At 43.5% G+C, this 13,650-nt stretch overlaps 1 protein-coding gene across 4 annotated transcripts in view; it reads left to right on the top strand.

Moving 5' to 3' along the window:
- Positions 1 to 13,650, top strand: part of LOC104364384 (LIM domain containing preferred translocation partner in lipoma) — a 335,033-nt gene that overhangs the window by 178,888 nt on the left and 142,495 nt on the right. For all 4 annotated transcript variants that reach the window (XM_042796896.1, XM_042796895.1, XM_042796901.1 and 1 more), the window contains one exon: positions 1,808 to 1,930. In XM_042796896.1, the coding sequence (XP_042652830.1) occupies positions 1,808 to 1,930 (123 nt within the window). The remainder of the gene's footprint in view (positions 1 to 1,807; positions 1,931 to 13,650) is intronic.

Genomic DNA, 13,650 nt, shown 5'->3' on the forward strand with positions numbered 1-13,650 from the left:
CCAATAAGATTTAATAATCATTAGGAACTAATGAATGCCTCAGCACGTATAAGCTTGGCAGATCAGAGCCTGCCTGCTTTGCATAGTCTGTCTCTCTTTGACCAATTTGCCATTTATGTGTTGGATTGATGACTGGGGAGTTCTGTAAAACAGGTAATGATCAAATGCTCCTGAAATGAAATTTAAATAAAAACTATCTGGAACAGCCAGCGAGCCAAAGGAAAAGGCCAATTTTTGGCTTGGAAAATTTAAGTAACTTGGTGAGAGTGAAGGCAAACAGAGCTGGATTGTCTGTGGGGAGGTGCTGGTATGGTCTGAACAGGCTTTACAGCTGAAATTAGGTGAGTCGTTAGGTAATTCTTTAGTATTTTTATTATTGTAGTAGTGAAGCTGTGAATAAGCTCTTCTGCACTGAGCTCTGTAGTTGAACGTACGTGGAGAGACTCTGTCTGGGGGATTTGCAGATAAGTCAGACATGGAAGGACAGAAGAAAAATATTGACTATGACTCAGGTTGAGAAAATACTTTCAATATATAATATTTCACTTGACTCAAGAACTTTGGTTTCAGTGCATGCCCTAAATGTGGGCTGGCTCAGTGGGCCTAGGTCCTGGCACCTATGTGGTACCTAGTAGGGATCCTTAGCTTGTTTTCCTGAACTTCTCCTTCCTGATAGAGCTGCCTAATTTCCAAAGCACTGAAAACATTGAAGAGGGAGATATTTCCTACTTCATACCTGCCTTTGTGCACTGCTGGGAGGTGCTGCTGTTGGGTTGGGCTGTACAGCACAGAGGTCCTTCCAAGAGGTTTTGGACTAGGCTGATTTTTTAAAAACAAAAGCGTGTGAATGAGTCCTCTTTGAAAATGCTTATTCTAGCAGGAATTACAGTGCAGCCCTTTAACAGTGGCTTGGGAATCACATAATCTCCTGTGGTGCTGAGGCCTGGGAGGTGAGTAGTCGTGGTAAAAATTCATGTTTCTTCCTTTCCAAGTGATTGTCCCTACAAGTCTGGGTACAAGTGGAGCTGGGCTGTTTTGAAAGCACAGGTAAAGCAAGATCTATTGAATCAGAAAGGGTCCTGGGTGTAGGTTGGTATTAGCTCTCAGCATGGGCTTTCCTGCATAATAACCCTTTTCACAAAGACCTTATTTATGCTATTTTGTGACTGCTTGTTGCAAATCATGCCCGTCACCTTGAATCCTCTAGAAATGAATCAAACTTTTTCATTCCTCCTTGAAGGAGCTCATTTTTTTAGATGGAAATTGTGAAGAAGTGTTGGATCAGACAGGTACAGCTACCATGAATTGATTTAAAGCAATAATAGGTGCAGGTGGCCAGTCACTGGCAACTGTGGTTTGCAGCTCTGCTCTGTTTGTGCTTTGCCCGGGATGGGGATGTGGCAAAAGAGATGCTCTCAGGATCCAGGTGGTCCAAGCCTGTCCCCAGCTCTGGCTGCCCCAGCCAGGCATCCTTCTAAAATACATCATCTCCATCTGCAGTAGCAGGGATTGTTCTGCCTCTTCACCTCAGCAGCAGATTGCACACGGAGTTGCATAATCCTCCAAGTCAATTTAACACAATGGGACCATTGTGGGAAATACATGAAGAAAAGCCCCAAAGCAGCCTAAATCCTTATGAGATGGAGGCTTGCTGCTGGTTCTGGGAGAGAGCTATAGCATTTCGGCATGTTTGTCCCTGCAACCTGAGAGTTACCACTGGGCATGGTAGCAGCTCTATGAGGACAGTAAGAAACTATGTGCCGGGCCAAGTGGTTTGAATAACTGGAACTCTTCTTTCTTCTTTAAGGTGAATCCTGGTGGCAAGACGCTCGAAGAGAGGCGGTCCAGTTTAGATGCAGAAATCGACTCTCTGACCAGCATCCTGGCCGACCTAGAGAGCAGCTCTCCTTACAAACCTCGGACTCAACAGGTTAGTGTCACACTGCATAAACAGAGAGTGGGAAAGTGGCCAGCATCGACTGCTGGAGTCAATTTGCTAACTGCTTGGTATTTGTTGCGAGCAGGCATGCCAGCTCCTCCTGATAGCATCCAGATGTGGTTGTCAATGGGGAGAAGGGCGCAGCTGCTCTGAAGGGGGAACCAGCTCAAAAGCTGCCATACCTCTTAGTGAAAGGCCTCTGATCCTGGTTATTAGATTGCCGTGGAGATTGTTAGAAAAATACTTGCAAAAAATGTCATTTCATTCACCTCGACTTCCCACCAACAATAGCTTGTGAATCAAAACCCGGTCAGTTCACAACTACTTTTACGCTTTTATTTTCTTGATTTTTTTTCTATTTTGTTAACTTTTATCTGTCAAATTGCCAGAAGGATTCAGATATCTGTGTCTCAAGTTGTTTTCTTTTGTTTTTGTTGTCTAATCAGTGGCAACGAAGTGACTTGGATCGTAGCTCAGCTGTCAGGGTGGCTGTAGCCCAGCAAGGCAGACTGGAATTTGCACTTACTCTGCTGTGTCTAGACAAGGACTGCAGGGGTGACAGCAGCTCAGCTAATTTTTGTCACTCATCTAGGTAGTGCTTGAGTGGAGCTATTTAAGTTCTGGTGAGATGTCATCTACTTATCAGAGGAAGCAGTGACACCCATGTGGCACTTTAGAAAGGGCAGTTCTTGAGATCTCATAAAATCATCCCAAATGTGTTTGTGCTGCGTTGTGCCTTGTCTTTGCTTCCTAATCTCAGGACTGGTCTCATTTCTTAAGTGAATATAGATCTGTAGGTATGTATGCAGCTATATGTATGCCAAGTTTGTCTTACCAATGTCAGCCCTGAATAAAGCTCCAGAAGTCAAAAGTATCAAAGGGATAGCTGAGTGATGCAGGGCACACCCATTATCCATATAGGCCTTCTCTTTAGTTTGTGGCTTTTTTGGTTCTTTTAATTATAGCATTTCTTTTAAGTAATTGAGAACCAATACCTTTGGAACAGAACTAAAGTAGCAGTTTGAGTTCATTTAGATTTGCTCTTGTTTAAGTATGTGAACTTAGCAAAAGCAGAGTTAAATTAGATTTATGCACTTTTGAAAGCATCCATCTGCACACAGAGGCTCTGTCGTGGTGGCCTGTGTGGTTTCTGCCCCTTCTGCAGGCACCTCCCGATAAACTCTTCTTTCATTCTAGCAGCATGTACACAGCTATCGCATAAGCTTACGGGCTTGTTCTTGAAAAACAGTCTGATTTGGGTCAGTCAGTCAAAAAGAGCAACAGTGTAAACCAGATGAAATTCAGTCCTTTTCCTAGTGTGTTTTTTGTTATTGAAACAAATGAGACAAGTTTTAACAGTGATAGTGCTCAGGCACTGTATCGAATAACCTGTGTTCATTTTATTTGTATAGGCCAAACATATACAAACACACACTGTTACTGGAAAATGCTTTATAGTATCAAAACACTGTGAGAGTTAACTGAAAGAGATTTGTACTCACCATTTTCCTTGGCAATGCCCACGGTCAGCTCCAGCATCTCCGCAGAGACATGTAATTTCTGTAACCACTTTGCTGAGCATTTGCAGGTTTGCTGACAGTACTGCTGACTCTCTCCTGATACTTCTTCCTTTGGGATCTGGTGTTCCGTGAATATGTTGTTTTTTCACTTTTATTTTTTACCTATATGTTTTTTTTTGAAAATGGTAAATCACGGTGTTCAAATGCAAAATTCTGCAGGTGTACTTGAGTTCTGGAGGACTGGAAGGCATAGCCTAAGTTTTGGACTTGATTTGACCTCTTAAATTCATCAGCCTACAAGATGATGTGTGTTTCTCAGTGCACATGCTTGTTCCCAGGGCTTTTTGCCCACAGTTGAGGTGGGGGCTCTGAAGGCTTGTTCCCTGTGCCCAGGACCAACGGGATGCTTCTGCTTTCTGGTGTGTTACAGTCATTGTGTGTGATCCAGTGGACAGAAGAAGCTGAATTTCATCTGTGGGACCAAATCCCACGTTTCTTTATTTGGTTTTATCAGACTTTTCAGGATTTATTGGATAACATGATGTCCTGTGAAAACTACAGCTACAGCAACTTCTAAGTATAGCTGTTAGAGAAAGAAAATGCCAGAGTTGAATGTATCATCTGCTGTAATTAAAGAGTACTCAAACAAGTCCTTGAAAGGTGGAACTAGAACGCAAAGCTTTGATATTTTCCTTTGTTTGATCTGTACTAAGTATTAAAACTGGTGAGTCATTTGATGGTCTTATAGTAGGATAATAGATTAGGCTGCGAATTGTGAGGTACTTACTCAGAACATCAGCACGTTTATTGGATTACGCCTTAGCTGACCTTCCCAAATTTATCAGGATAATGGCTGCAGCAAGGAAAATAGAGTTATGACTTGTTTTCAGAGAAGACGTTTCCAGTTGTGCTTATGCAGTTAAAGCATTATAATAATTTTATAGGTATACCTTGCCCTTGGGGATATTCCTATTCTGGAATAAGAGAAATTTTATTGTTAGGTTTCTTTTTTTTATTATCTTCAGGATAGTTTTAAAGCAACATAAACTAAACTGTAACATAGTCCTCTCTCACTGGAGTAGGAGTGATAGCAGGGTAATGACAAGCAGTTTATTTAACATTCACGACCCATTGGCATAAATTCACACAAAGGGAAGCTCTTTCGATCTTCGGTACAAGTTCAGGATTGCAATGAGACACAATGCACTGGGAGGTGCCTCTGGAGCAGAGGGATTTGTACTCTGCAGTAGATTTGGAAAGTCCATAATGCTTCTCAGAATGGGTGGGCCAATAGCAACCCCAGACAACTGTCCTTGGCCAGCAGACCTGCTGCTGGGGACATTGATGAGTATGAATCTCTGCACCATCCCTGTGTTGCTTATCTGGGCATCACTCTGGTAATATTTTTAGTGTGCCAGGTAGGTGAGAAGGACATTGCCATGAGTTAAAAATTACCAACCATTAATAGAGGGCAGGGAGAGAGTTTTGACACCTGCAGTCAGAAGCACGCTCCCTGTACCCAGTGGTCTTGCCTAATTCAAGTCCAGCTGCACTGGAAAGTGAAGGTAGAGGAGTCACCCAGGTCCTGCTGGCTGCTTCCCATGCCTCAGGTAGAGATGGTAGGATGCTGTTGTCATGCAGAGCTGTGTTGCCATCTCAAGTGATGAGTTTGGAAAGCATTTTCTCAACATAGATTCTTTATGGAGCAGAAGAGGTCTTTCCTCCCCATAGCAGCAGGTATGGTGGGAGAAGGTTGTCCTGCAAGTCTGGTGCCCCAGTGTGAGTCAACCCCAATGCTGCCAAACCTCAAAGTGAAAGATTCTCTCAGGCTTTGTATCTGGTTAGTTCTTGTCTCTGGCTTGCAGATGTTGAGAGTCCCACGCAGCAGAGGTTTTCTAGGCATTGATAGTTTACTTCAGATTGGCCATCAACAACGTGCGGGTGAGAAGCAGCTTTCGATCACCATCACCTCAGCCTCAGGCTAAGCCCATGACTTGTAAGTGAAAGTCTCTCTGACTGAGTCAGAAGCAGTCAAAAGTGATTAAAATTCTAGGGTTTTGTCTACAAGACTAAAACATCATCTGTAACTGCAACACAGCAGTATCTAAGGATGCTATCTGTCCTGTGAGGTGGTATAGCAGAGACTGTATTTCAAGAATTCAGCTGGAGCTGGAGTTTTAGAAAGGACCAAACATCACCTAAGCTTGAGAGCTTTCTGTGTGACCATCACCAGCACAGCCAGTTCCAGCCTTTCTGGTTCAGTGTATTGAAATGAAGGAGACCAGCATGTTCTCAGAATTACCATGACTGCAATGGCATGTTAACAGATGAGTTTGCCTTAGGTATTGTTTGAAGAACTGCAGATGCATTATGAAAAAAATCTAATTAATATTTTCTTCCTGTTTGGGAAAGTTTAGGAATACAAGTGCGATGAGTAAAGTACAGAGCTCCTCTGGTGTAGCTGCACTCTCTTTTCTGCTTACATATCGCACCTTCTGAATTGCAGTAACCCACTGGAAGGTTCAGAGGCAGAAAACCGACTATGTCTTTCATTAGTAAAAGGAGATTGTATAGACAAGGCATTTAGGTGCATAACTTCCATGGATGGGAGCAGGGGCTATTCCTAAATTGGGTGAACCCTGACTAGGGAGCCTGGTGAATGCTGTGGTCATCTGGCTCCTCTATTAAAGGGTATTTTTCCCAATTTTTACCTGTTCTGCTAAAATCCTTGCACAAGAGATGAGTGCAGCAAGGCCTTAAGCAAAAAAAAAAAAAAAAAAGTGCCAAATTTCAGCCCATAAAATAAATGTTTGCATTTTTTTAAAAACAAGAAAACTTTGTGACTCTGGAGAGAGGGCTTCCAGCAGAGGCTGTGAAAATGAAATACTGGAAATAGCAGCATACAAAAGTTCAGGATTTTTTGTCCCTGCTGTGAATTATGTACTGAATGCTGATTGCTTTGTCTGGAATTGGACACCTACCTTCTGAAAATCTTGAGTTTTATCCCAAATTTCCAACAGAGTGTCTGTTTGGCAAGATAGGTCTTTGTGGGAGGTGTACCAGGTCGTAAGATGTACCTGGTCCAAAAGTAATTAGTCTTTTTTTAAAAGCAAATACTGAGTGGCCAAAATGTATGGAGTATTTAAATAGCAAAAGAACATGTTTTGATGGTCAAGATCAAATCTACTTGTGTACAGCTTTTAGAGGCAGCTTGATCCAGAGGGGACTGGACTGGCACTCTGGAGACCTGTTTCATTCCCAGCTACCACCACTGTGCTAAATGACCTTGAATGTAGCATTTCTACTCTGCTTCCTCTCAAAATCTCTTCCATCCTTGTAGCTTGGCAACCTCTTCAATGTGATTTGCCTCTTATTACCCATGTGTATGGCATCTAGCAAATTGAAACCTTGGTCTGGCTTGAAGGCCTTTAGGTGATGTGGTTGTACAAATAATGCCAAAAAAAATTTTTTTTCATCTAACAAATGGGAAAAATTAAGGTAGAGTTATGTGAGGTAACTAAGGATTCATGCCTCTGTCCCTGCCTTTGTATCATTGCCCCCAGTATTAGACATCTGCCATTACCCAACACTGTCAGCCTGGGTAATGTTTCAAAGCAAAAGAACCTCGTTCTCAATGTCAGCTGCAGAACAATAAAAAAGTAAAGAAAATTAAATTAAAAAATCAGTGATACGTTTTCATTAAGTTCCAAACATACTGGGAAACAATGTCTTCTAATGACTAGAATTTAAAAGGGATTTAAATGACAGTGTTGGTTGTTATTCCGTCACTTCTTTTGACAACCAGTTGGGGATAACAAAAGCAGTGAAAAGGCAATGGACATATTTTCTTGCAGAGTGATGGGACAGGACTGAACAGTTTGAGCTGTAGGATAGCAAACCACAAAACAAGGCAAAATGTTGAGTGCTGAAGACTCTTAGGAATACTCTTCCATGTGCATTTCTAATTTTAGTTCACCACTTATTGCTGCACCAGGAATGCATGGCTAAGAGTTTGGGTGGTTTATCTTTGTTTACATGGAGCTGTGTCTCCAGCCATGAATAAAGCCTCCCACTCAACAAAGTCAGTGCATTCCCCCAGCATCGAAAAAGAGTCTTAGGATTGCTCTTGGTTTGGGCTGTGGGATTGACATACAGGCTCTGTAAAAAACAGATCACTGAATCTGTATTCAAAACAGTCCATGCAAATTTGCTAGTCCAGGATCGGTCTGGTTTCCTTGTTCCTGTTATTTGTCTGAGTCTGGCTTCTTAGGTTGGTATGCACCAAAAATATTTTGCAAGCACAGTCCGTGGAGTATTTGCTAACATCTCAGTTGTTGTCAGGAATGTTCTTTCTTATAATAAAAAAAAACAGGGGTACAGACAGATTAAGATCATTTTGGTGGGTTCAGGATTAATTCCTCCCTTCTGTAGCATTTATGTGACAGGGTTTGTAGTTCCTTAGTTACAGGACTTGGAGGGTTTTGGCTGTTTCAGGTATTTAGAATGGTGCGGAGTCTTTTTCAATGCAATTTGGGCTGCAATCGATCGTTTAGCTTCTGCCATGTTCAGATACGATATCTGAGGTAAATAAAAGTGCCCTGGCCTCTTTCTGCTGGTCTGAGCATGTCTAATCTGTGGGCATCTGTGCAGCTTTGCCAAAGAGGCTTCAGAGTCCAGCAGCACAGCATGGTAGCCAGGCAGGGCTTTCCCAGTGGCAAGGGGCTCTCTGTATTTGTTCACTTGAGGTCTGTGCATTTTTGTTTTTGTGAGCTTTTTAATCTCTTTGGTTGTGGGACAGAAAGGTTTGTTGGGAGTAAGCCCATCTGCTGAAACTGAGAAGCATCCCCCGTCCATCCTAAAGCGTTAATGACCTTTTAGCAGCGCCATCCTGCTACTCCAGAGCTACATGCGCTACATACTGCTTTTCATGAAGGCTGTGAGTTGCTGCCATTTCGCCACTGACTTGGATGGCTCATGTGGACACAGAGGGACGACGGTGTCTCATGGAGGGGTGCCCAAACTGGCGTTGAGCTGGTGAGCTCCAACGCTTGCAGCAGCACCGGGCGCTCGTGCAGGCTCGCTTGCAGGGCTGCTGGAGAGGGCTGTTCTCAGCGGGCTGTGACATTTTTGCCGTAGTCATGGACATCAGAAATTGCACAGGCTGTTTTAAAGGCAGGGTCACCTCTGAAAGCTGTGTTCCCGCTTCTGGCTGCATTGCACTTGCTTTGTGCCATTTGGAGAATCCGGGTGGATTACTTAAAGTAGAAAAGGAAACATCCCGTCTGGTGCAATTTCAGTGGGTTCCTCCCAGCACTCAAGAAGCAAAGCCTCTACATCCAGGAAGCTCTTCCTCCTGCGGTTCCCCTCTCCAAAGGCAGAGTGACATTCCCACCCCACGTGAGAGGTGTTTAAGATGGTCCCAAGGTTGAAGCTTTCTAGGAGCGCTGCTGGAGGCACGCTGCCTGCGAACAGCGCACGTCTGTCACGCCATCCCTGACGCGCCTGCGGGCAGAGGAGCGTGCTCGGGGCAGGGATGTTCAGCCACGTACGTGTAAGTAGGGAGGAATAGCTAACGGATGATTTCATGTATGTTTGGATTTGGTTTTTCTCTACAAGAAGGGGAAACCTTCCCGTGCTCATCAGCTCCAGCCGGTGTGCGCAGCAAACTGACACTGCTCTGATCAGCAGATGCTCGAATCAGTTGCATCTGCTGGTATGTATTAAACCCTAATCCTTTTGACAAGAGCATGTCCGTGAAGATTTTTAAAGAAAGTTTTCAGAGATCCCAGATTATCAGCTTGTCACAGATGAACAGGATAAGAGTGACCTTTGCAGGGTATTATTTCTTCCTCTTGTACTATCATCAGAGTGAAAATAAAGCAGCACTACTCCTGCTGTTTCTTTTTTCTGATATATAATCAAGTTCCCAGAAATCTCAGTAAGGTTTACTTTTCCCTCTTCCCCTTTCTCTTTTTTGCATCCATTTGGATTTTCTGTCTACATGCTTGGCTACAGCTTTAGACAATGATGAGTGTTGGATACATTGGATTTTAAAATCTGTGCAGGCATCTCAAATTTGTGTGTGGATAAAGATAAACATTTACTTTGGGAACAGTGATAAAAAGCAAATAGTACCTCATAATTTGGTATTTTTTCATTCTGCATTTGTGATTATTTTGTCACGAGTGGTTGAGAGCGGGGCTGTTACTCTCTAAAGCTGTTCAAGGCCTTTTACCTGTTGTTATGTTTTGTCTTCTATCTTCTTCCCTGCAATGGGACCAAACTGCTGTATACCATCATCTCAGGAAGCCTGTCATCATTTCCCTGTCCTCAATTTTTGGCACTTGCCGTGGTTTGGCACTCATCTCAAAGGGACCTGGTGCACTTCACAAGCTGTCCGTGTGTCCAGCCAGCAAAGAGCAGCTGCCTCTAGGGCAGAGACCTGCGTTTTGTTGGGACGCAGACTCTGCTTGCATCCTTGCACGGGTCGATGCATCTGAGTGCTTCAGCGGCATTAGATTTACCACCACGACAGCAGCTCTGTGAAATACGGAAGTACGCTTGCTATTTCATGGGCGAGGGAGGAACCGAGGCACTGGGGAATTAGATGACTTGGTTTGTGCATGGGTCACCAGAGGACCTGAGGCCAGATCGTGGGCACCCCATCATGGATTTATCTTCCTCTTGTAGCACATGTGAATGGATGGGCAGAGCATACGTGATAACATCCTGTCAGGAGGATTTGGAGAGGTCTCAGGTGTAGAGAAATGCATTCACTTTTGTCTTGGAGTGTGTGAACCAAGCAGGGGAAATAAAAAACTCTGTTTCATCTTTGAGAGGGTGTTGGTTGATACTGAGCTACAGTTTTGTGATTTACAGCCAACAGGCTTCTTGATGCAATCTTTTGACAGTAAACTTTAAAGGATTCAAACCCTCAGGCCCAGAAAGCTGTGGTGTCCTGGACCTGTATCGTCACTCTCTGATCTACTCAGCACTCCAGAAGTGGGAAGTCATTTTCCCCACCTGCGTATGGCTGGAAGTTGAACTTAGTCCTCTGGCACAAGGCAGTGATTTCCCTACATGTGCAGCAGCCACTCTCCTGCACAATGCCCACCAAGGAAATACCTGGTGCATTTTGAAATGAAAGCATAGTTGATTAATTCTTCCCACTCAGCACCCATCACTGTCTGGCAGCTGGCTGCTCCTCACCTACGGTTGAGTCCATTGGCTGCTTTTAAGTGGGTCTAAGAGAGGGGTATATATATGCAAAATTCAGTGGCTGGGGAGGAAGGACCCAGACCCATGTCTCCGGGGGAGCTGCAGCGAGATGCTGGCTGTCCCTGCTGTGGCCCATGGGCTTGCCCATCCTCACACCTGCACGGCGAGCTCTGAGCCTGCTGCGTGTCTTGCAGGCAACCTGAACTTTTGCTCTTCCAGACTGCACTGTAACCAGGATCTCTGACCTGAAACACAGGTTGTTTGGCTGACATACACAGATATTTATCCTAGTATGCCAAGGCTAATACTAGGAGGAGAAGGGAAGCAGGAGAGGGGTGGTCAGGAGGGGTGTAACGGAGGAGAACAGGAAGGGTCAGAGTCTGCTCAAGAAGTAAGACGCAAGTCCATAGGAAATTAGGCTTCCTTTGCTCTGCTCTTTATGCTTTCTGTTTCTTTTGTGTTGACTATTTCTCTTCTGCACACACTAGGAACCAGCTGTGCTTCCTCCCTGTTAGGGAAAGGAAATAGTTCAGAGCCAAGGGAACAGCACAACAACTGAGTGAAACACCTGCATGACAATGTGTCGCTTGGGACTTTGTTCCCACTGTGGCCTGCGCTGGACGTCTTCCCCAGGCCATTTCCACCAAAGCAGGAATGATAACTTTTTCATTTGTGTGTTACACACACAGCAAGGAGAGTATTGTCTTGATATGCCTTCAAATTGCCTCAGATCTACCCAGAGACCACTGAAGGGCAGGAGCAGATCCTTCTGACTTGAGTTACTGTTGAGTTGTCCTGTTTAAAAGAGGAGGGCAACTAACTTTGGCAATTGCAGTTTCTGAATACATTTGAAAGGAGAAGGCTAAAACACGCTAGGGAGCCTTATTATTTAAAGTATGGCTTTCACAAGTTTGTTGTAGTTACTGGTGCCTGTTTGTATGAGCACTTGCAGCTTTTCATGCGTTTGTCCTTGTAAAGCTCTGAGGAAAAAGTTTGATTCTTTTATTCTGCAAATGGAGAGCTGAGGCACAGAGAGACGGTATAGCTCATTGTAAAACCCGGCTTTGGACACACATCGGTAACATTCTGGGCTTTGTCATTTGCTGGTCCATTCCATCTTTCATGCTCTGTTTTTACAAGGGTCTGTCCTACCAGGGAGAGAGGATCTCTCCCTAGAGCCCTTTCTGGACAGTCCAAAGGCAGAGGACATCTATTCTGAGCCTCATTTCAAGTAGAGCTGCCTGGAAGAATCTAGAGCCCTACAGAAAAGTGAGAGTTGGCCATGCAGTTTCTGCATTAGACCCCACTACCAGTGCATAAATAAACATGATACGTTTATAGCCTGAACATATCTCAGGATTGTTGCAAGATGTTCCTAGTTCAAAACCATTAACCATTAAAGTAAGAGGCAGATGCATCCGTGGATGGTTTAAGGGGCTGTGTCTATATTTTCTCTTATTGATTGCCTTTTGCCTTCCTGTCTGGAACCTTTTGAGAGATGACTGTGATGCTGAGATGCATTGTCTCTTTCTGTGTATTAAAGCTGCCTTGGCTAAAAAAAACCTCAACCCACACCCAGCCTGTATCTGAAAGCTATGAATTGATAGATCCTTGATATAGCTCTTCAAATAACTGTAAATTACTCCAGACTGTTACAGTTTTATTGTAAGGAAGTTCCTTCCTTGACTCAGACTTCTTTGCATCACAGTAAAATGCAATTAGGTGACGTACATATTGTGGCATTGGAAGCACTTACAATTTTCTCAGCCTTATGTTGTCAACTTTTGCTCAATAGCAGGCTTGTGGACTGCTTGTGTCACTGTGCCTGTGTTAGCATATATTATCACCATATGGTGTTTCAATAGTGAATAGGAAACTTCTATGAGTATGTAAAAGAGGATGAAATGGGAAAAGATATTACAGCAAGATAAACATAACATGTTGCTTCACAGCTGAAAGTGAGCACTCTAGCTAACTGCTGTTTCTGTGGGAAATCAATAATGAACTGGTCCAATGAGTATTAGTCTTCTCCTACAAATTATAAAAAAAAAAAAAAAAAAAAAGAAAAAGAAAAAAATGGACCTGACCAGAAAAATGAGATTTTGATGCAGATGTTACAAGTATTTCTGCCAATGTTTGCAGACTGAGACTGATTACTCCCTGCCCAAGCAAAATATTTGAAGTCTTACAATGAATTCTTTGCTTGAAAATAAGTAGTTTCATGAGTGTAAGTACAGTGAGAGCAAGGGCAGGTTGTACAGTTTTTATGGTGTTATGTGTAAAGACAGATAGGATTGTTGTGGTTGTCTCACCTGCTGGTTAGCATAACCCAGGTCAGAGACTTTACTATCTTGTTGTAAGTAGCACTGTTGTTTATCTTTGAGTTGACAAGAGACTAGGTATATTACCCCCTCTGGAGTGATTTGTAAGAAGTCAGTGAGAGCCCATTGCTGTCCCAAGAAGCTCAGAGACATGAATAATTGCCATTTTGCATAGTAGCAATCACTCCAGTCATCCTGGGGGCTCAGGCAATTTTGATTCCCTCTTCTAAAACCATTAACTCATGATCCAAGGAGAATTCAATAAAGATGGGAGTCATGGTTCTGTTTCCATCCAGCAAGAAAGCCGGGAAGCACATGTAGTTTCAAGCTGTGATTATCAAGAGGGGAAGAGAAGGTGTCAGGGTTGATTACTGTGCTGGTTTGCAGGAAGACCAACTGTGCATTACATGTGATACCTGTGCAGTTAAGACCATTTTTCAGTCTTAAAAAGTGATGGATAAGCCACTGTTGTTCAGCTGGGATTTTTTGAACACTGTATAGTTCAGCAGGGAGATAGTACAAATATTGTATTGAACTATATTTAATCTTATTCTGGAAACATTTTGACTGGAGTCTGCATGAGCAGATAATGTCCAAAGTGCAAGACAGGAGATCTGGCTGTGGAACAGGGTGGCCACGAAGGTCACAATGC

This window comes from Tyto alba, unplaced genomic scaffold (assembly GCF_018691265.1).
Source record: "Tyto alba isolate M040663 unplaced genomic scaffold, T.alba_DEE_v4.0 Super-Scaffold_10, whole genome shotgun sequence".
Taxonomy (NCBI): Eukaryota; Metazoa; Chordata; class Aves; order Strigiformes; family Tytonidae; genus Tyto; species Tyto alba.